Genomic DNA, 24,120 nt, shown 5'->3' on the forward strand with positions numbered 1-24,120 from the left:
GTATATATAATTGAATATAATTAAATACAGTGCATCCAGCTGTTAAAAACTGAGGTTTGTATCCACGTGTTGAAAAAACAGCTGACAAGTGTCTGAATCAACCATTTTAATTATCAGATCATAATAAAATAAAGAACAAAACATACGAAAATATTCACTACCTTTAAATATCAACCCCATTTCCTGAAGGTGCCTTTAATCAAACCAATAAATGAAACTGTAAAAACCTTGAGCATAATATATCGCTAAAAATGCCATGCAGAGACTATATATTTTTCCCACAATCTGATTTGCAGCAGTTCCATTAGTGTGATTATACAAGTTGTTTTTCAACAGGTAATAATTTCTTTTCACATCTTTCATTATCAAACCTTTTCATATTTGAGGAACTAAAAAAAAGAAGGATAAGTCTTATGCAATACATTTCATAATAAAGTGTCACAGGGGACTTTACTGTGTATTTAGAGGTTTTCATGCATATTTTGTTAATATTCGCTACCCACTTTATTGTAAATCACTGTTAGTTCCTGAAGAAAAAAAAAAATGACTACACCTTGGTCACCCAACTGGATCATTTAATTCCACAAGATCATGCAGTAAGCTTGATCCCAGGGAAGCTTGTCTGACATTACAGGAAAAACTATCCCGGGATTAAACCTAGATGATGTTCACCAGAAATAAGGACTTATACTTTCCATTGCTATACTTTCCGTCCCCTTATTAATTGTGACTTGAAACTTACTCACTGGTAGAAAAGAAAAGAAAAAAAGGCATAATGTGCTCTCTAGACAATCACCCAAAAAAGTATTTCTAAAGGAAAAGAAAGCACTGAGGCATTTGGACAGGTTGAGTTAAATGTTGACCAGCATTAATGGCAGTCTGCAGGACAGGGAGAAGGCGCAGTGGTTAAGTTGCTGTCGCTGGGGCTGGGCTCCGGGTCCGTATTTGTACCAGCTTTATCATAGATGTACCCATAGAGACTGATGTTAGGCCTCTGGAGATGCTTAGACACCACATTAGAGTACTGCTTTAAGTGGCAGTACAGAGTGCCTGAGAGAGAGTGAGAGAGAAAGAGAAAGAGAAAGAGAAAGAGGGGAAAAAAGATTTGAGGGATGGTGAGCATCATGGCGTCAGCAGAGTCTGGAGCCATTCATAAATCACATGGCGCACGAGTTTACTGCCCTCTCCACTTTAGTACAATAGATGGCTGACAGCGTTTTCTCAAAAAGGTTTCAATAAACGTCACAAAGGAAAAATGGGACAGAAACAGTGGGGTCAGTTGACGATACAGAAGAGCACTAATGGTATCATTTAACAATGTGAAACAAATGGTTCAATATTGCAGTAATTTCGAAATTGGTGAATTTATTGTACGGTTTGTCATATTTATTTGATTTGCCAGGGTATTTAATTAAATTTTCTTTCCTTTTCTTTTCCCTTTTGTTTTCACACACATACACAACCATTTAAAAGTTTACAGTCAGTAATATTTGTTCTAAAGCAATTAACACCTATTCTGTAAGAATACATAAATTTTATCAAAAATGAAAAAAAAAGACTTTTACATTGTTCCCAAAATTCTGTTTTCAATAAAGACATTAAAGAATCTGGAAAACAAAGTATCATGGTTTCTACTAAAATATTAAGCAGCAAATTAGCCAATTAGAATGATTGCTGAAGGATCATGTGACACTGAAGACTGGAGTAATAATGCTGAAAATTCAGTTTTACCATCATGGGAATAAATTACATTTTAAAATATATTCAATTTAAAAAAAAAAGTTAAAAAGTAATAATATTTCACAATATTACTGTTTTTACTGTATTTTTTACAAATAAATGCAGCCTTGGTGAGGATATATATAATTAATAAATTAATCACATTTTGTTGCTTTGCAGCCTGAAATGAAGACAGACGCTGTTTTTGTTTTATCCAGCTGTATTTACTCAGTGCCACTTATAACATCCAAGTAAAAAATATAACACCAACATGTCAGAAAAAAACAATCACTGAGATGGACAAAGGATCACACCCGTGTGTCAGTATTTTGTTAAACCACCTTTTGCTTTAATTACAGCCTTTAGTCTGTTGGGATACATCTCTACTAACTTTGCAATATTTGCCCACTCTTCGTTGCAGAACTGCTCAAGTTCAGTTAAATTTGATGGTTGACTGTCTGTGGACTGCAGTCTTCCAGTCATTCCACAGATTTTCAATAGGGTTTAAGTCTGGGCTCTGACTAGGCCATGCAAGGACATTCACCTTTTTCTCCTTTAACCACTGTGTGCTCAGTTTTGCTGTGTGCTTTGGGTCATTGTCATGTTGGAAGGTAAACCTTCTTCCCATTGACAACTTTCTAGCAGAGGGCAGCAGATTTTCCTCAAGAATTTGATGGTATTTTGCCATTTTCCCTTCTATCCTGACAAGTGCTTCAGTCCCTGCTGCAGAGAAACAACCCCATAACAAGATATTAGCACCTCCATGCTTTACTGGAGGAATGCTGTTATTTGGATGGTGAGCTGTATTGGATTTCTGCCAGACATATCGTTTGGCGTTGAGGCCAAATAATTAAATTTTATTCTCATGTGGCCTCAAAATCTTCAAGGTGCATTTTGGCAAAGCTCAGTCGTGACTGCATGGGGCTCTTCTTGAGGAGTGGCTTTTTTCTTGCAACCCTCTCATACAAGCCACATTTTTGGAGAATTTGTGATATTGTTGTCACATGCACACAGTGACCACTCTGTCATAAATTCCTGCAACTGCTTCAGAGTTGCTGTAGGCCTCTTGTTAGCCTCTTGAGGCCTTAGTTTCCTCCTGGCTCTTTCATCCAGTTTAGAGTGACGTCCTGATCCAGGGAGGGTCTGTGTTGTACCAAATACCATCCACTTCTTAATAATAGACTTCACTGTGCTTCTAGGCATTGATAAAGCCTTTGAAATGTTTGTATCCATCTCCTGACTTGTGTCTGTCCACAACTTTATCCCAGAGATCTTTTGACAGTGCCTTGCCACCCATAGGCTGCGTTTACACTTGGCATTAGCATGCGATCACCGTGATCTGATCAAGCAGATCGGATCATCAGTCAATCAGGACACGGCGCGTTTACACTTGGCAACATCAGCTGACTTCTCGAGCTGGATAACCGATCGGATCTGTATTTCCCGCGCAATATTTAAATAAGTCTGTGGTGCAAAGTTGTGGGTTTTCTTTTGAAAACTATTTTCAGTCGCGGGACATTTTACAAATCAAAATAAATGTACGAGTCTCACTAGCGTTCTGTTCTTCCGACAGATCGGGAGAGGGGGGCGGCGTTTTGCGTGATGTCGACCTGTGAATGCAGACACGATGGCTGGATTGCGTTTACATTACACCGAGATCCAATCACAATGCGTCCTCGACTACCTCTGGACCAGGACACGCTAATCGGATAACATTCCGATCAGAAGTGCGTTTACACTTGTCTTTTCAATGTGTATGTGGACAACATCCGGATACAGGTCGCATGTTAATGCCAAGAGTAAACGCAGTCATAGTTGATTGTTTGCTTCAGTTGCACTACCAAGGAAATGTTCCATGAAAGTTCTTTTCATGCTCAGCTAATCAAAATGACCACACAGCTGATCACAGTCGAAAGTCAAATGGCTTTGTGTGCCATAGGGAAGGTGATTAGCTACACCTGATTGAGTTTACAAGCCATTTTAGGAGGGGGGGGGGGTGATCCTTTTTCCAACTCAGAAATTGCTTCTTTTTTTTTCCTGACATGTGATGTTATAAGTTGCACTGAGTAAATACAGCTGGATAAAACAAAAACTGTGTCCGTCTTCATTTCAGGCTGCAAAGCAACAAAATGTGATCATTTTCAATTTTTCTATACCCACTGTATATAAACCCCCTTCCAATAAGAACAGGACAAACATCCATTTTTAAAAATGTGCGCCAGAAATCTGAAACAGATCTGTCCAAAAATAAAGCACATGTAACAGGCCCCTTACCGACAGTGACACATTTGACTTTAAGAAATTTGTACAAGGAATGCACGTCCCTCACGAGTTCCTCATCTCCAAAAGTGAAGTAGGCCACATCTCTCCCCGCCTCAGAAGCTGCCATCAACTGCAGCAGAGCTGGAAGGACAAATGGACAAAGCTGACAGTGAACAGAAGTTTCACTGGGTCTGCAGCCATAAATACCATTAAGAAAGCATTTCATGTTTAACATACATTTCTCTTTAAAGCATGCATCCCTAAACCGAAATTACATGCATATATTTATGCATGGATTCCTGTCATTAATGCATGGGAATATGGAATACAAAAGGAGAAAAATTCTGTGTAGATTACCCCCTCCCACCCCCCATAAGCAAAATGAAGGGCCAATCAACCGCTGCATGTTCTATGTATGACATATTGCTGATGGGTCCCGAGTAAATACTGATAGCTGCCCAACCTGAATGACTAAACGTTGTACTTCACTAACGGCATAGTGTGGATTCTTTAGTTTTGCCCATGTTCCTAGCTGTACAGAAAATGACTGACACATCCCATTATTTTTAAAAAGTAAATAATCCATGTCTAGCAACCCCCATTAAGAGACTCAATCTTAGTCACCCAGCTTCAAATTGAGTCTAAAGATTTTAAATATTTAAAGAGGTTGAATGTAGCCCACTGATGAATGAACATTGTTCAAATGAGAACAGCCAATTACAATGGGTAATCTGTAGTCAAACCAGCGCTCAACTAAACGGATTGCCTCAAAAAACTCAGCCTCAAGATGAATTTACTGTGTGGCAATCATTGGGAGAAATTAACTAACTCCATGTACAAACACACAGAAGGTCCATGGTTCAACAATGATGAACTATCAAAGATGGAATCATCTCATGAAACTGTTTCCATCCTTAAAACAGAAAACGATCAGCTGGCACAAGCTTGCCATGAATTTATGGATGAGGCTGGAAAATCAGTTACACTTTTAATGGAAAACATAAATGTGTGTCAGCTGATCAATACCAGGAAAGTGGAAAAAACATGCCTTGGGTCTAAAAACAAAGTGAGAGAGCTTCTCTGTATTGTCTGATTACTAAAAGACAATAAAAGCAGAAATGATTAAAAAAAAACCTAGAGATAAATATGCTCAGCTGATTATGTATGAGTACATACAGCATTTCTCATACTCCAAATTATAATGCTGTGATGCCTACATTCATTTGTAGCATTTAAACCGCTGATTTAAGGTTTTATTTTATTAGACAGTATAGCAGTATAGACTTTATATATCAGCCATTAATGATAATAATTAACAGTTAGAATCTCAATAATGGTCAGAATTATAATATTGGTGCATGAAAATTCAGACAGTAATGTCCTATAAGAGTCTATCTTCAAAACTGTGTAGCTTCACATTGTGAGGAACAGATGATGGTTTTATTTTCCATTCCACGACCTGCACGTACCTTTGAGCCGTGTGTCGCCTCCAAACGCACCACATCCCCAGTTTCCTGTGGCAACAGCAGAGAGGTTCTCAGGGTTCGCGGCAGGTCGCATGAAACTGCAATATGCCTGAAAACAGGAGACATCCTTATATCATCGAGAAACAAATACAACCTAATCACTGCAAGACACTCACAAGAAGACTCATGTCATGCCTCATTAAATCCTCTAAGCAACGCAGACTGGCATGGTTAAGGAAATCCAAAGCAATTACAGATCGACGAAGGTCAAGGATTTGCCATTTCATGTAATCAGTGTGAAACACAGAAGAATATTTGCTTGAAATCTTTGCTGACCTTGTTTAGCTCCCGGGTCATTTTTTCAGGCTGAAACTGTTCCATGCAATTCCTGTATCTCAGTGCATCCATGGCCACAATTTCGGTGCACCTCCGCTGCCACCCGTCTCTGAGCATGGGAAAAGATTTTATTCCGGGCTTTCCTCATTTTTACTAGCCGCAAACCATGGCATTTTTGTCTTGGTTGCGTGGTTATATTCAGGAGAGCTAACTGCATTTTAAAAAGTGTAGGAACCCATTTAAGAGGTTTCCTTAAGTTATTATTATCAGTAATCCATTACCTGGGGATCTCATCTTTGTGATTGGCTTTCCATTTGAAGCTCTCTGCATAGCCAGAGTACTTGCTGTATTGCTCTGTGCCTAAAGGAAGACCAAATAAATAAAACAGAAATACATATGAAGAGGGTAATTCCAACTAAAGTATGAATAGCATTTTCTTGTCCCCAACATATTATAGACAGAAATAATTTTCAATAATCACAAAATCTAAATTATGTGAACATACAGGTGAGATTTATATCTGCTATTATTTATCATTATTATAGCTTATAAAATATCTTATAAGCTCAATCTAGAAAACCAATTTTTTTAGTTCTATCAGAAACAACCATATTATAATACTTGACGACTTCTTATAACCAGCTAGAAGTTATATTTCTATATGTTTGCAATTTTCCTTTTTATTTTTTATTTAATTGCATATAAGACTTTCATTATTTATAATAAGATGTCCGATTTTATAAAATGGTTATTTCTGATATAACTGGAAAACTATGATATTATAAGCTATTTTATAAACTAATATAAAATAGTAGTAATAATAACAATTATTATTATTGTTATTTTTATTGCTTAGAATATCCATGTAGAAAACTATACATAGTTTTCCAATTCTATCAGAAACAACTATATTATAACAAGCTAGAAGGGCTCTTATTAAATTCGGCACACAATCTACCTTCATGATTGTTTTTTAATTGTGCAGATCTATTTTATTACTTTTAGAATGCTCAAATCAAACCACTTGGTTAAGTGACCATATCCTGATGGAAAAACCGCTTCCAGACACTGCGCATCTCCTAACTATCATGAAGACCTCTAGAATCCTCCTCCCTCACCTTGATCTAATTAGTGTTTGTGGCCAGTTTCTGTGGCACTCTGACAAAGAGCAATTGCAAGATTAAAATCCAGTCCCTGTACCAACGCTTCAGCATTTCTGCCAAGTTTACTGACACAGAAAGAGTGCATTAAGGAGTGCGTGTCATGATGTATTACTGGCGGGATATGATTTGCTGCAAAGGCGAGTTGCAGTGCAATAGGAATGGAGATGACGATGAATATTTCGTTTGTTGTAATAACTGATGGAATGGCTGGATCCATTAGAGAAGGCCGTTCCCGCAGTCATTCATTGTGGCCAGAGGTAATACCGTTAAGTGGAAGGAGGGGGCAGCAGGGGTGAAAGAAAGAACGTAAGTGAAAGAGAGAGAGATGACTAATATCTGAGCTTGATTCCATGTGAGGGTATTTTGTGACTGGGGTGGAAAGCTCCAAGTTCACAGTGACTTTGAGGCTGATTTCCAGAATTACAACTCACTAACTGATTTCTCAATGATGTATAACCACTTCTGTGCCTTAACTATCAAATCTTTTTCTAGTTTTCCAGGAAATGACCTATTGGTTTGAAAGCCACAATGTTCTGATTAACAGTTTGTGCATCTGTGCAACAGTTTGAGTCCTGTGCATTGTTTGGAAGATGACAGAGGGCATGGGTGGATGAGAAATGGACGGGACAGAAGGTGTGTGAGTGGGCAACAGCCAATCACAGCACAGCATTTCTACATGGCTGTGACTGCAGTCATTCCTTAAATATAAGGAGAGTATTCAACTACGCGAACAATTCTCTGTAACAGAAGAAAGATTTGACTCTCTTGTCAACCATTTAAACCATGACTTATTTAGGTCACAGGTTCTGATTGATGTCTTCCTCACTTTGAATGTAGGTTTGAAGTAAAGCTGGATGATACTCAGTAATGAACAAGTAACTCTGTTCCATTTTAATGAGAAAAAGAGTAAGAGGAAAATGCAAAGCTCACTTTGTATCCTGTCTACATCAGCAGATAGCAAAACAAAGACACATGGCACAAAAACCTTTTTTATATAACCAGGTAGGAGGTCATACGTTTCAGTTTCTCCAAGCCGTCAACAGTTTTTCAGGCTCAAATTTTCCTTGAGCGATACTAATAATTTAGAGGAACATTTATGACACATCAGGGTTATTACTGCAACTAAAACTGAAAAAAGCAGGTTTTAAACTGAAATAAAAACGGTTAAAATTGTTTTTATTCATTGTTATTTTAGTTTAGTTTATTAAAGTGAAAATAAAAAAACTAATAAAAAAAACTATAATACAGTATATCTGATACTAAAATAACACACATCCATAAATCTATGTAGTTTACAAGCATTACTCAGTTAAGTAAAACTTCTATTTAATTATTTAAATGGATGGTTCAACCAAAAAAAGTACAATTAAAATAGAAAAACATAAATAAATAAAAAGTAAATATATTGATAAATGTCTGTTTTTTTGCCTATACATTGACAGTCAATGGTCACCAAAACTGAACATTCTCAAAAAATATCTTCTTTAATGTTTCACAGATGAAAGAAACTCTATATTGTACTCTATACTCTAATATTGTATCAATATTCCTGTTTAACATAATACAGAGCGGCAGCTCTTGTAGGCTGCATTCACGTTGCACTTTTTGACAAATGACAATTCCATGACCAATCATTTGTGATTAACTTGATGAACTTTAAAAACTACTTTGATTGAGCCAACTGAATTTTGATTCTCATCAATGAATCATTTAAACTGCTTTGCAAACTGATTCCTTACCAAACTTACACTTAAAATAGTTCTTAAAGGGGTCATATGATGCAATTAAAATTTTTCCTTTCTCTTTGGAGTGTTACAAGCTCTTGGTGCATAAAGAAGATCTGTAAAGTTGCAAAGACTGAAGTCTCAAATCCAAAGAGATATTTTTTATAAAAGTTAAGTCAACCACGCCTACCTAAAACGGCTTGTTCGAACACGCCCCCACATGTCTACGTCACTATGTGGGAAGATTTGCATAACGCCGCCCAAATGTTCACGCAAAGAAAGAAGGCGTAACTTTTATTCTCCCTGTTGCCGCCGCCGCCATGTTGTAGAGACGCTGCGTTTCATTGTGAAAGCGAAACTACTTTGTTTGGCCTTCCAAAAGAGGACGATATCCGGTTTGTCATGCCTAGAGCTGATCTGTGCTGGTCGCTGAGGGAATACATCAACTTCGCGCTGTGGATCGCCGGATCGGCTTTCACCGTGGACGAAGCGAAGTCCAGCCCGGGGTCGTCACATGTGCTTGCCACAAGCCCTCCAGCCGCTCCTTCGTCGAATCCGCCGGCCGTGCTGTTCTCAAGCCCGCCGGCTGTTCCTCACTCAAGCCCGCCGTGTGTGATGCTTGTGAAAGTGAAACTACTTTGTTTGGCCTTCCAAAAAAGGACAATCAGAAATGCAGACATGGTTTAATGTTTACGCGGCGCGATGCAATGCAACGCATAAAAAGACCATTTAAGTCATTATAATCTGTAATTATGTCCCCACTGGATGCAACAAATGCCTCGTTCATAATGGGTTTTTGTCTCGTCGCTCCGGCTGGACAGGGCATCACAGTATGGTAAGGGGCATAACATTTGTCACACGCTTGAGGTATTTGGCAAATAACAACACACTGGATAGCTCGCCAATCAGAGCACACCTCGCTTTTCAGACCGATGCGCTTTGTAAAAATCGACGCGTTTCAGAAAGGCGGGGCATAGAGGAGAAACAATAATGTACAGTATGTGGAAAATAATGTGTTTTTTTAACCTTAAACCGCATAAACACCTTTCATTACACCAAATAATGTTATTTTTTGCAACATTATATGACCCCTTTAAGAATCCATAGCTAGTAATCATAACCAATAGACATCAGGTAAATTAAGTACTGCTAATACTGAATTGACTAGCATTAAAACCTTTTTTTTTCTCTTATTGACTGTCACTGAAGTACTGCTACCTTCTACTTCCCTTGGTGTGTGTGTCATTCTGTAACAACAGAGGTTGGAAAGGAGCAGCAAGAGTCACATGCTACAAACAACAAGTGAGGAAGGAAAGAGACAAACCGTTTGTAACGTATCGGAAGCAGGACACTTACTCATGACCTCTCCAATCCTGCCACTCAGTCAAAAAAGCACAGTTCATAAAGGAGGAACAGAGTGATGAAAGAATAGCACAGAGACAGAGAAAGACACAGAGGAAGAGGGAGAGATATGTAGTGAGAGGAAAGGGGGGGAGAGGGGGGTTGTCACTTAGCGTGTTGACTCAAGCACAGTGAGTTGGAGGGTGAAAAATAGGGCAATTCAGCTAGAGAGAAATGAGGAATAAAAGGGCTGCCCTGAGTCCAGCGTGAATCAATTTAATGGATTTACGTTCAAATTGGATGAGGAGGGAGGACGGGGGGAGGGGGTGGTAAGAATGGAGCTGAATGTATACACAAGCTTCTGCGAGAAATGGCAAATTACTTATGGCAAAAACGTGAGGTGCTATTCAGCTTACTATAAGTAATGTTAGAGAAGTGTGATTAAAGTGACTAACTTCATTAGTGGATGAAAACAAACCTGATCTCACCGATAATCGGATTCTGCATTAAACAAATACCTAATAACACCCATGATTACTCTACTCTGTCTTGATTCAAACCCCACAAAATAAGCTGAATGATCTTATGATGTTCGTTTCTATTAATGGTTTTTGAATGTCTACAATATTGCTTCAAACAATGTACTAAAACACTGTGACAGTGGTGTCATCTAGTGCTGTCCAATTTGTGAATGAATCGTTTCAATGAATGAAACGCAATCTGATTCACTCAATGAACCAATGAATTACTTGTGGCCATCTCTGACTCAAAATGAAGTAAAATCTTCTACGGTGTTGTGAAAGGCTTGGGACGAATTGTTCACAGTAAGTCAAGTACAAAAAAATAGATCATGATGGTCTTGTCGAGGAAAGGGTTTTCACGCGGGGGTCTGCAAGTAGGAACATTTGGTTACACTTTACTTGAAGGGGTGTGCATAAGACTGACATGACACCTTCATAATCATAACATGACACCTACATAATCATGACATGACACATGTCATGAATATGAAGGTTTTTATGCATGTTTATGACAACTGTCATTAAGTGTCATTCGCTCAGTTATGTAATTTTTAATGCAAAGATGACATTGTTTGAGATGTCTTTGTGATGGGCTATGGTTAAGGGTAAGGGTAGGGGTAGGGTTAGGTCAAATAATGTCATATTTGCATTAAAAATGACATAACTGAGCGAATGACACTTAATGACAGTTGTCATAAACATGCATAAAATCTCCTTCATATTCATGACATGTGTCATGTTATGACTATGAAGGTGTCATGTCAGTCTTATGCACACCCCTTCAAGTAAAGTGTTACCGAACATTTTATAAAAATTTTATAAAAATAAAATGAAGAATAATATTAAAAATCATAATCATTTTAATTATTCTATTTATTTTATTTCTGAAACAATATTTTCTTTATAATATCATGCTTAATGTTTTTCTCTCACAGTACAAATGCATCTTCCAAGATTTTTTGAAAGGGGTCCCTCACAAAAATATCGTTATACTTGGCGGTCCTTAGCATTAGAAAGTTTGAAAACCCTCAGTGTTACGGAAGCAGAATAGTTCAATTCCTTATTTTTCACACTTTTTAGTCAACAGCTGTTTGAACAGCTAGAAGGGAGGAACGAGACACTTCAGTGGTGGCTGACATCAATCAGACAGAGATGTGTGCAGGACAGACGGGAGGGCGGAGTGGACTGTTTCCACTGCTGTGCGTGTGTGTGTGCTGACCTGTGATGATGAGGCACTCGTCGCTGTCCAGAACTTCCGTGAAGAGGCGTGATATGATGAGCTCAGGGTTGATGAGGAAGCGTATCTCCTCCTGGACCAAGCCCATACCTGTCAGCCCTCCACCCACCAGCCTGTTCGCAAAGTCCACCTGCACAAATAAAAACACAAATTCATCTTCTGCAAAATTGTTCAGCTGCTCTAAAGGGTATAAAATGTTATTTCATCCTTGGTGTGAAATTATGTTACGGTACAGAGATCCATGATACTTGTCTGAACATTCAAATGGTCAGACTGTAAACCAGGTTGTTTGTCCAGAATGTCACCAGAGATTATAGGTTCTGGGTAGGGGACAGGGTGCTAAAATGCACATGGGTGGAAAATAGAGTGCTCTAGTACCCGGCTCTGCGTAAAACTACAAATGATGAGTAAAATAAAAGGAAAGAAAGAACTTTCTGCACAGTTTAATTTGTGCACAATTTTTGGTGCATGTACAAATCCAAAATTAACTTTTTGCTACACCTGCCGATAGCGAATGATTTCAGAAAATGTAATGGCCATAAATATTTCTCATTTGCCATTAAATTGTAATTGCAATAAAAAAAAATGATTAAAAAAAAAATCTAAATCTATATATCAATGTCAAATATCAAAATATCAATGAGGTAAATAACTAAAATAATAAATACATGAATAAACCCATCCAAAATTATAATTAATAAACATGAAAACATTTTTCACTGAAGTAACAAATGCAGATCAGGCTTCTGACCACTGTGACCCTGCAGGTTGCAGCCAAGGCCAAACATCCACTCCCTCTTTACTGAATAATGGATCTATTAAGGACAGGCCATTAGCCATGAATGTCAGATAGCTCAAACAAATAAGTAAATATGTTCACAGCTCTCAGGCAGAGCGTTTAAGCTTTTGTCTTATTTGATACTCTTATATTTTTATTAACAAAATTATGTTATATTACAGCACATTATATTACCTTATACAACTACATTATATGTACTACTGGTACATATTAGTATTTATATCATATCTATACCATATCAGGGCTCAACAATAAGGGTGGCCTGATGTTTTCAAAGAAGAAGTGCCTAAATTATAACACAGTTACATTTCAGACTTTTTTAACTTATGTTAAATTAATATAATAGACAGAATATTGAAATTTTCTGACATAAATAAAAATAGTTTTGCGCTGCTATTTATCACATTTGTGGCACTAAAATGTTGAAAGGCCAAAAAAAAAAGTACTAATAAAAATTCTGACCTTAAGATAAAGAGCAGAAGAAAATAAATAGATGCATATAAAACCCATAAAATACATAATTATACGAGTTAAATTAGTGATTGACTAGTGGCACTGCTAAATTCTGTTGTGGAAGCCATTTCCTCAGTGCTGTCTCCTATTGTTATGCATTTTTATATTTCAAAGACTGGGAGTGTGAGCAGCAGTGCTAATATTGGCCCAGGACAGCTTTGAAAAGGTAAACAGGGGAAGTGTAGGACCCCTTTGAGGCTATGTTTTGTAGGCTGTCAGGCCGGACTCACTGGGCCACAGCCTCCTCAGTGAGATGGAGGAGAAAAGGGGAGGGAGGTTGGCAGGCTGCCAGATGATCTCGCTGATCAGGTCACTCAACTCCAGCTCCGACCGCCCCGTCTCTCCTCAGCACTACTGACAACCTGTCAGACCGTCCCACCCTTCCGGAAACATCCGTCAATCCAGCCAGCAGGACCCCGGGCTCCTGGGACCTCCCAGGGCTGTTCATGTGTGCCCATCAGCTGTCAGGGTGTGTCCTGCCCCAACTGGGGAGAGATGGGAAAAGGAGAGCAGGGCAGAAGACCCCGGCAGACAGACACTGCAATGAACTCGAGAGGTGCAGGGAGGGACGTGATTGGGGCCAACAGAGCTGCAGAACCTTAGTCAGTTGGGTCAACACTGAGATGTTTAAGTTTTTTTTTTTCATATTGGATCACAGATTTCTTTGACATGTTACTTCCCATATGAATATGACACTCTATAAAAAAGGTGCCATTTGTGCTCCATAAAACAAAACAAATCCAGATATATCAACAAAAAGACAGTCCTTGCTATATTATCAAATATGCATATTTTGGAGAAAACTAAAGATATGCATACTAATGGAAATAAATCTATTCTTCAGTCCCGTTCACACCAAGGAGGATAAATAGTATATATCTACTAAATCGCTCTAAATGTAAAAGAATAGCAGAGTCCATAAGACATCTGTAACAATATCGACACAGAGTAACGACATTGTTGGAATCACTTCCACATAATTTTTTCCAGCTGATGGAAGATAAAACACTGAAAGCCAATCAGAATCCATCCTGCTTTAAAGAGCTCAAGCATTTAAAGAGACAGATGATAAAACTGCAGTGCATGTTTGTCATTATGGCATCATCATCCCTTAAAAAAGTATTTTTTTCAAGTACAAGTTAAAGCCTTCTCTTCTGCAAAATAATTAAACTTTCATTAAGTTAACTAAATGAAGTAATTTATGAAAAGAAAGAAAGAAAGAAAGAAAGAAAGAAAGAAAGAAAGCCAATATTGCCAAACTGCAATAGGCACCCATTTCATAGACTGTCCCAATGATTTTGTTTTAGGGAAATACTATTATTTTTGTGTGAGATAAACTGCCTGAATTACTCACAGCTTGAACAGAATCAGCACAGTTAACATAAAAAAGCATAATTAACATCTATGCAGATGTGTCCTTCTTAAGAAGAGAGGAAGAATGACAGAAAAGGACTTTTGTGTCAAAGTAACCGCCAATCGGACAGACGTCTCAGTCAAAACTACCCATGCATGACATTCTCACCTGAAGCATCCCGTAGCCCTCATCCTCTATGGTGCCCTTACAGGTGATATGAAGACGGGTTAGCTGTTTCTTTGAACTAAAGGTGAAAAACAATTTCATCAAAATAGCAAGGGCAAAATAACCACCACTCACTAAAACATTAATTTACAAGTACTGTTAAACAACTGCATCATAAATAGAGGCAGGCTAGAAATGCTATAGTGAACTAGGAGTGGAAGGTTACAATCATGACTTAAGCAATTTGAAATACAACCATCTCAGCAGTAAGAGTTTTCTAATAAGCAAAATAAAGAGGCGGTTTGGCCTTGCCAGAGGAAGCAACTGCCCAAAGTGACTACACAATGTCAAAGTTCATTTATCAAGCACAAAGCGAGTGATCTCTGTGAACTACTTTAAATGTCAGAGAGCCCTCTAGCTGTAGCACATTCAGAAATAAATGTGAGATTTATTTAATAGTAAATAAATAAGTATAAAAATAATAATAAAATAAGTACAAGTCTTCATAAATAAATCCAACACCACCACTGTACCAAGAAATATAAATAAGTTACCTTTCCCATTTTGGAAAAACACTCAAGCTCTGTCTTGTGAATGTGACAAGGCCAGTGGGCACTGAAAATGTAAAAAACAGGAATATAATAAACATCAATTATACCGCTTTAAGAAAGTCTGAGCGTTAAGAGGATATTTGAAAGGTTTGGCAGGTCCAGACTTACTTGATTCAGTGACTCTTCTGAAATAGCACAGCAGAGTTTTGAGTTTCTCAATCTTGCGTAAGGAGGAACTTTCAAACAGTCTAGAAAATGATAAAGACACCCAAAAATGTTGATTAGGTACATACATTAGCAAAATCAATTCACACAATCTTTATGTTCACTTTCAGAGGATGTATTATCAACGCACTCATAAACGACCATTAGAGGGAGACGTTTAGTTCCCAAAGTCAATGTGACGTATATGAGCTCCAGCACCAACTTCTGCAGGTTAGTGCGTCATTCTTGGGAATACGTGAGGAGAAAGAGGCCTTCCGTGTGATCGAACTTTGCCGCTTCATCTCACAAAGTCCTGTTTGCTCAGCACGCCTGCCTGTGATGGCCTCTCTGTCAGGACAACAATGATACGGACTCACGCCTGCGGGCTCAGCGCTGCACTCGTGTCCCATTTCACAAAAGACAACGCAGAGAGGAACACTTCTTCATTTCTCTAAAGACCATTAAAGAACTGTCTTGCATACAGCTGATATCACTTTCCACATTAGCAGACCTTCAGATCTCGCCTTTCAGTTTTCTGCTGACCAAAGAGGTTTTAAACCTTCCGCTCGGAGGCCCACAGCAATTAAATGGATAGTTCACTCAAAAATTACAATTATGTCATTATTTATTCACCCTTGTTTCATACTTTTTTCTGTAGCCATTTAAGTAGCTATTGTCATATGACAGATCATAGTGATGTATATTTATAAAACAGTAAGTTCCAGTCCTCAATTCTGATTGGTCTGCAGCTGTGTTTTATTCACGATACAGCACAGCTATGACCGCTTCACCCAACAGTTCTGTGTATCACTTAGCAACCACCCTTAACAACATAAACAATCAATAATATAGCATTAAAACTGTTCCGTGTATTATGTATTTCGGCAGAATTAAAGGGGTCATATGATGCTTTTTTAAAGATCATTATTTGGTGTATTTGGTGTAACAGAATACGTTGACATGCTTTAATGTTCAAAAAACACATTATTTTTCAAATACTGTACATTATTGTAGATCCTCTATGCCCCGCCTCTCTCAAACGCTTAGTTTTCTACAAAGTCCCTCCTTTGACAAGTGCAGTCTGCTCTGATTGGCCAGCTGACCCAGCGCATTGTGATTGGCCGAACACCGCAAGTATTCGTCGGAAATGTAACGCCCCTTACCATAATCGCAAGCTTCATCTTTCAAAATAAATGTTAAGACAGTAAATAATGTCAATTTTACCATCAGTTCAAGCCCAAAAGGGGAACAGAGTCGCGTGGCAGACACAATGATGAAGCTGGTATGTGTACACAAGCCACGGTTAAGACAGCTGACTCCACTGTGATGTGACATGGCTGCTTCAACACTAACTGCGGTTATTAGTAAAAACTAATTTATTTCTGCATTAGAGGCCTCCCACAACTTATAAATGGTGAAATAATTTTTTCAGTTTTCTTACAGGGTTAAGAAAGTCTGATCGTTAAGTGGATATTTGTACGGTTCGGCAGGTCCAGACTTACTTGATTCAGTGACTCTTCTGAAATAGCACAGCAGAGTTTTGAGTTTCTCAATCTTGCGTAAGGAGGAACTTTCAAACAGTCTAGAAAATGATAAAGACACCCAAAAATGTTGATTAGGTACATACATTAGCAAAATCAATTCACACAATCTTTATGTTCACTTTCAGAGGATGTATTATCAACGCACTCATAAACGACCATTAGAGGGAGACGTTTAGTTCCCAAAGTCAATGTGACATATATGAGCTCCAGCACCAACTTCTGCAGGTTAGTGCGTCATTCTTGGGAATACGTGAGGAGAAAGAGGCCTTCCGTGTGATCGAACTTTGCCGCTTCATCTCACAAAGTCCTGTTTGCTCAGCACGCCTGCCTGTGATGGCCTCTCTGTCAGGACAACAATGATACGGACTCACGCCTGCGGGCTCAGCGCTGCACTCGTGTCCCATTTCACAAAAGACAACGCAGAGAGGAACACTTCTTCATTTCTCTAAAGACCATTAAAGAACTGGAGGCTTGCTTTTAAAAGTCCTAAATAGAAAAAGCCTTACAGTGACAAGCCGTGATGCCTCCCCCCACCCCAGCAAATGGCTTTCTCCATTTAGAATACTGCAGTCTTCAAGCTAACCATCTTCCACTTGCATTCATCCTTCCTCTTACTTGATGTAAATGGAATAAGCAGGGAAAAAAGGGTGGAACAAATGAAATGACAGAGGAAAAACTGATGCACTAAAAGCCCTTTGGGAAGGAAGACGTTATTGAAGCCTCCTAAATATATAGTCTCTTTGATGGTGGGCCTGATTTTATGTAATGTAACCTGTTGTTGACAGAAAATAGCTGCTTTTTAGTAAGAAACTGATTGTTGACCTTTAATGTGAGAAATATGTGAGAAAAATATTATTTAATTCAACAAGACAAACACCTATTAAAGGATTTTATAAACCTGATTTCAATAACATGACAAGCTGGGAATTGCTAGGGTAAAATAAGGGACAAAGTTTTTTATGAAATTCATATGCTAAACTGTTTTTCTACAGTATATGGCAGTAAATGTGTTTTGTGCCCAGGTCTAAAAACTTACAAACATCTTGGAGAATTGACAATGTAAAAAAAACACCCTTGTTAATTATTTGGCTATTAGGTAAGAATTTTTAAATGTAGTGTTTATCACTAAATGGTAGCTATGGGGTAAAGTGTGCCAGAAGTTTTAGGGTAAGCCGTCCCAGTGGCTCAACCTATATCATAGTGAGTCTTGCATGAAAATACTAATAACTAATCTAAATACTAAATCATTTTAATATGCTGATTTGGTGCTCATGTAACATCTCTTAATACATCAGCTGCTTAATACTTCTGTGGTATTAAGCGTGTATAAACGTGATACATTTTCAGGTTTCTTTGATAAATAGAAATTTCAAAAGAACAGCATTTATTTGGTAAGGAAATCTTTTGTCTATTTTTGATCAATTTAATGTTTAAATCTTAGCAACCCCTTACTTTTGAAGGGTATTGTACATGATCAAGTATTTTCCCCCACAGTTGCCTATTGTAAGTCAAAAATGTTGAAGCAGTCAAATTTGAGCTGATAGCGGACATCTAAAATTATAACTGCTTTATTCTTGACAAATGGACAGTTATGTAAAAACTGACACAGCCTAACCCATTCACACATAAATATAAATTCAATAAATGCAGTCGATGTGCTACACAATGCAAGTCTCACATAACTGAAGGTGACAAACATAGCAACAGAAGCCAATTTGGCGGCTCCTAAGCAAGATATAATCAATCTGAATCTTTACAAGAAACAATGACAGTTGCTCGGATCTCATTGGTGGATCTGTATTCATAGTTTCACATGTGTACCGCAGGAAAGCTTGCTTTGATGTGCACATTTTAAAACTAAAGTAAATATATCTTCAGCAAGCCTATATGTTATTTCCCAGAGGGCAGACTTTGACAGCTCTGCCAAACAAGCAATCTCTAAATTGCCTGGTGCTTGATAGCAGCACTGCTCAAGCCAATGAGTAAACTGATGGACAGTCACTCAATTAAAGTGGGCTACACCGTAACGATCCACATGTCTGGATGCTCTGCGGTCTTGCTGAAACTTGTTTTCTGCAGCATGGCTGAAGTCACGGCCCACAACGTACTAAATAGTACTACTTAAAAAAAATTAAAATAAACGCAATACAATGTTACTTGTTTGTTAGCATATGATGACACAGTCTGTGCCTCTGTGTTCACCTGAATGACCAATTAGGTTTAATGCTGATATCGCTCAGACCTTCATTATCTAGAGCACTTTAACTATGTCCAGTAGGGAAGAAAAAGGCAGAAACAAGGCAATGGCTGCAAATGTAAGCCAAATGAATCACTCTGTATCTCTAGGAGTTTGTATAAGTACTTGAAGTGCCTGGGGAATCAATAGTCATCTCAGCATGACAGAGTAAAACTGAGGGCTGCTATGTTTTTCTGCAAGTGTGCAGCATGACGAACCACAGGCAGTTTTCTTAAAGAGTTTTTAAAGAATGGGCTCTGACTTGCATGAAAACAACTTCATTAAAGCAGAGACAATCTACGACAGGCATTTTTACAGGACAAGTGCTCTTACTAAAGACATATTAAAGATGAACTGTCTAATTTCTGCACCTCAACTATCATCAAATTAAATGATGACTGTTTTCAAACAGGTTTCCTGATCACTTTCCTGAACATTAGGCATGTAACGATTCACCGCGAGCCTGTTGAAAATCGATATAAATATGTAACGATTCAAATCGGTTGAGATTTTAAACAAATCACAATACATTTGGGGGTGGGAGTTTATATGAACGTATCACTGAGGGGAACTGACTGTCTTTAGAAAGGTTTAGATCAGGGGTAGGCAACATCGGTCCTGGAGTGCCGATGTCCTGCAGAGTTTAGCTCTAACCCTAATCAAACACACCTGAACAAGCTAATTAAGGTCTTCAGGATTACTAAGGCTGCAGGCAGGTGAGGTTTTTTTCAGCGTTGGAGCTAACCTCTGCAGGTCATCGGCACTCCAGGACCGACGTTGCTACCCCTGGTTTAGATTATATTTTCTTTTCATCTCTGTATAATCAAAGTCCTTTTAAGAGGTATTCTAAAGTCTTTGGTATAATTCATATTAAAGCAGCATTCATAAGCGCTGGGCTAATTTGTTTACAGTGGTAACCAAGGAAACGCTGTATCGCTGTTGTTCCATGAGCACCACCTGCTGTCAGAGAGTGAATCTGCGTCTCATTCAGAGCTTCTGCTCTCTGTTTCTTGAAGATGTTTTTTGTAGTATAGTTTCAAAAAACTAAAGCCAAAAGCATTCTGTTTTGGTTTTAAAATTTCAAATTATACAATCTAATTTATATTTAAAAAACTGCTCATGCTGCATTTATTCAGCATCTTTGTTTGGATTGTGATTCAAATGCAGTGATTGCCTCTAATTTTGAATGGAAAGAGCACAGGTAGCCTTTGTTTATATGAAGAGATTTATTTCGTCTTATTTATTTGATTAGATTTAGGGTTTGTTTTAAAATGTAAATTTAGTTTTGTTATTTGACAAATATTTCTGTTTCACAAAGAAATGTGCAGCATTTTGTCCAAGCAATAATAAAAGGACACATTTTTTGTCTTAAATCTAATTTTGTTCAGAAAAAATTGAGAGAAAATCGAATCGTGAAATCAGTATCGTGAATCGAATCGTGAGTTGAGTGAATCATAACATTCCTACTGAACATTCATTTTTAATTAGTTGAACAAACATGATTAGTCAAATTCATGTCATTATTTGACAAACACAGTGACACAGTATTAATATTTTTTTGTATGAATGGCTAACTAACAGTCACTATATTTTGCTATGAATCTCTCAGTGACAGGGAGTCATATATAATAGGCTTTTCTATACACATACAGTGCTTAACAAATTTATTAGACCACTACCGAATGTTTGTGCCACAGCTGCCCTAAACTAAAAGTACTGGTGATTACCAAAACTACTCGTTTATGTTTCTGTAATGTTAATTTACACCAGTATGTGTAAGCTCTTTAGTAACAGCAGTGTTTACAATGCTAAAATATAATTATTGTTGGGATTTAATGGATTTAAAGATAGATCACACAAAAGTTTAATCAACAGCAAGTCCTTGGGAACAACCATGAACTATTTGAGTCAATAACAACATAGACTGTGGAAAAGTACATAAAGACAATGCCAGCAAGAATGCAAGCTGTTAAACAAGTTTTTGACAGAATCCTTTGACAGAATATATTTGTGTTTTCTCTTTATTATGATGGTTGGTCTTATAAATGTAACCACTGTACATTATATATATATATATTTTTTTTCCACTTTCATGTGAATCTCTCAGTGACTGAGTGCTGTACATAAAAGGTGACTGAGTGACTGAGTGCTGTACATAAAAGGCTTTTCTAAATATCTGGCCATATGACAAAAACTATGCACACTGCAGTTAACTAGATTAAGACAGCACTGTCAATGATATATACACTTCGACATACTGCTGTTGAATACCAACAACATCTCCATGTAGTGAGATGAGCTCTGGCTGTAGGAGATCCTGCTCATCAGAGGAAGACATCTGAGCAGGCACGAAGACAGACGAGAGATGGATGGCCATGCACTTCACATCAGTCTCTCTAGCATCTCACTCATTTGTTTTAATCAGCCCGTAAAGGCTTGATTTAAGTACTGTACCACATGAGTGACTTTGTTGTAGAGCTGCAATTTAAGTGAGGAGAGAAACTCCTACACATTGTCTCCTCTACACACTGTAGAACGACAAAGACTAAATCCATCAAACCAAACAGCAGCAAACTAGAAGTTGCAAAGTCAACAGATACCAAAATTATTTAAAAAAATTATATTAGCCACATCACTGCAGTATTGAAAGTCTAAAATATAGCAAAGATTGTGTTAACAGACTTCCAACGTGATAGGGGTAAAAAACAATCACCCCTTTATTGGTGATTCAATATTAAAACATTTAATGATGGAAAAGTTAGAACAGTGCAACTGTTCATTGTAAATGAAAATCACATTGTGGATTTATGAATGTGGAGGAGTGTAATTTCGATAAAGAGGAACCTTTACTAAATTTGATACTTGAGGCCTCCCCATGCCACATTAACAGGCCAAAATCCATTGTAAATGTAATAGAAACAGACTAATGGGAAGCTAAATTAAATCATGTCGTGACTTACCTCAGCCTACACATAAACCCTAATTTGGATGGAAATCTAAAACCTCAGACAATCAATAACTAAAAAATATGTAACAGGTCTCCAGAGCGACACCAGAGAAGGGGAGACAGTACCTGTAAAAATTGATCTCAGGGTAGTTGGCATACTCGGACCTGCGCGAGTTGCGTCTGGGAAATGTACAGAAGAAGGCATTGGCAAGAAGGCAGGCAATTTGTTCCTGTGACATAGTCAAGGACTGATTCATCCTTGACTTAAGCAGCGGGATTGGCTGTAGAAGAGGAGAGAGAGGCAAAGATAATTATTTTAGCAATTGACCAAACAGGGAGACAGAATTACATTAAGCAAATGGCCAGCAATAATTAAGGTGCCCTGCAGTATCCCACCATCAGCCAGCAGCATTTACACTGAGCGTCATCCATCTCTGCTGATCGGACTTAAAGACTATTAAGGACAGTATAGATGACTAATCAATGCAAACATTAATAAAATACATGTGAATAAAGAGTGCATCTGAGCAAGGAGAGATTATGCTTTTTAAGGGCAAAAACAAAAGTGCTGAAATCTGTGCAAGATCTTACATAAACAGTGATTCAATGGCTGAGTAAAAACTAGCTTACTGAATGGGACATGGCCTTGTCTTGCCTAAATGTATTAATTTTAAAGCTGAAGTGTTTATTTTCTCAATGTTAAAAAATGCTTTAATCGATTCTAGTTTAATATGCAATATGTCCCTCTATCAAACATTTCTAAATTGTACTTCAGAATCTTTCAAATAAAGAATGTAAAATAGATCAATAAAAACACTCATGCTGAAAAAAAAACACAAACAAAAAACAGCTCAAACCAGCTGGTTGGCTGGTCTTAGCCGGTTTAAGTTGGAAGTAGCTGGTTTTAGCTGGTCTCCCAGTCTGGCCAATTTGGTTTCAGCTGGTCAGTCAGCTGGTCTTCCAGCCTGACCAGCTAAAGAAGTGGTCAATACCCCTCTAAAACCAGCCTTTAAACCAGCTATGACCAGGCTGGAAGACCAGTTAAAACCAGCCAACCAGCTTAGGCTGGTTTTAGCCATTTTTTTCAGCAGGGAAATAAAAAGATAAAATGAGGTTTAACATAGAAGTACATTTGTGAAAATTTAAAGCATTAAATTAGAACACATTTAAGAACATTTCCCTCAACAGTATTGTTCTGATGTCAGAAATTAGGCTGATGGACATCTACCATTGGCTTCCATTAGTTCAGGTGCTAATGAGGGCGTTGTGCTCATGTGGAAGTGTCCTTCACTAGCCACTGGTTTTACACCGCAGCACGCTGGGCCCATTGACCTTTACCAGCCAGACATGATTATCACTGCCGATCTATTTCTGCCCCAAAACCTGAGCATCTGTCCAAGCCAGTGGTTCTCAACCCGCGGCCCGTCACGAATTCAAATGCGGCCCACCATGCTGAACACAATTTTAAAAAATAACTTTCAGTTTTACAATTCATTTTAGTTTTTACATTAATTTAAAAATGTACTAAACAAATATAAGCTATAATGTTTTTGTTATATAAAATTATTATTATTATTTTCAGACGAGCAGACCTCACGTAATGAACGTTATGCATTTAACGAACACTTACAAGCGCGCACTTTGGCAGAATTCAATTCAAATAGTCATCAGCAGCCATTAGTTCGGTCAAATTGAGCATCAAAATGGACACATTTGTTATTAAGGGAGAAAAACTAAATGTGGAAAATGCCAGCGAAGGAACGCATACAAACAAGAGTAGTCGCAGTGAAGGTAGGAGAGTGCTGGACTTTCGGCATCAACTTTCGGTTTGCCCTGCCATTCACTTGAAGATGTTCAGGCTAGAGCCCTGCACGGGCCTCAAATATAGGCCCTAGCCTGGCCGTGTCCGACAGCTTATCAAAATTACCGGCCCGAGCCCGTCTTTTTTTCCCCCTTCTCCCAAAACAGCTTATACTACCGTTTCAGCTATATTAAAATAGTTCAGTTTTGTATGCAATGGCAAAGTGATTATATTTCG

The 24,120-nt window shown here is 38.0% G+C and overlaps 1 protein-coding gene across 1 annotated transcript in view; it reads right to left on the reverse strand.

Moving 5' to 3' along the window:
- Positions 1-91: 91 nt before the first annotated feature.
- LOC107585315 (poly(ADP-ribose) glycohydrolase-like) overlaps positions 92-24,120 on the reverse strand; it is a 39,285-nt gene continuing 15,256 nt past the window's right edge. Inside the window, exons 9-18 of the mRNA XM_016272288.1 lie at positions 22,209-22,363; positions 16,858-16,937; positions 15,155-15,215; positions 14,604-14,679; positions 11,752-11,899; positions 6,065-6,143; positions 5,784-5,892; positions 5,451-5,556; positions 3,994-4,122; positions 92-1,050 (exon numbers count right to left, since the gene is read on the reverse strand). Of these exons, the coding sequence (XP_016127774.1) occupies positions 869-1,050; positions 3,994-4,122; positions 5,451-5,556; positions 5,784-5,892; positions 6,065-6,143; positions 11,752-11,899; positions 14,604-14,679; positions 15,155-15,215; positions 16,858-16,937; positions 22,209-22,363 (1,125 nt within the window). The 3' untranslated portion in view covers positions 92-868. The remainder of the gene's footprint in view (positions 1,051-3,993; positions 4,123-5,450; positions 5,557-5,783; positions 5,893-6,064; positions 6,144-11,751; positions 11,900-14,603; positions 14,680-15,154; positions 15,216-16,857; positions 16,938-22,208; positions 22,364-24,120) is intronic.

This window comes from Sinocyclocheilus grahami, unplaced genomic scaffold (assembly GCF_001515645.1).
Source record: "Sinocyclocheilus grahami isolate Dianchi unplaced genomic scaffold, SAMN03320097.WGS_v1.1 scaffold69.1, whole genome shotgun sequence".
Taxonomy (NCBI): Eukaryota; Metazoa; Chordata; class Actinopteri; order Cypriniformes; family Cyprinidae; genus Sinocyclocheilus; species Sinocyclocheilus grahami.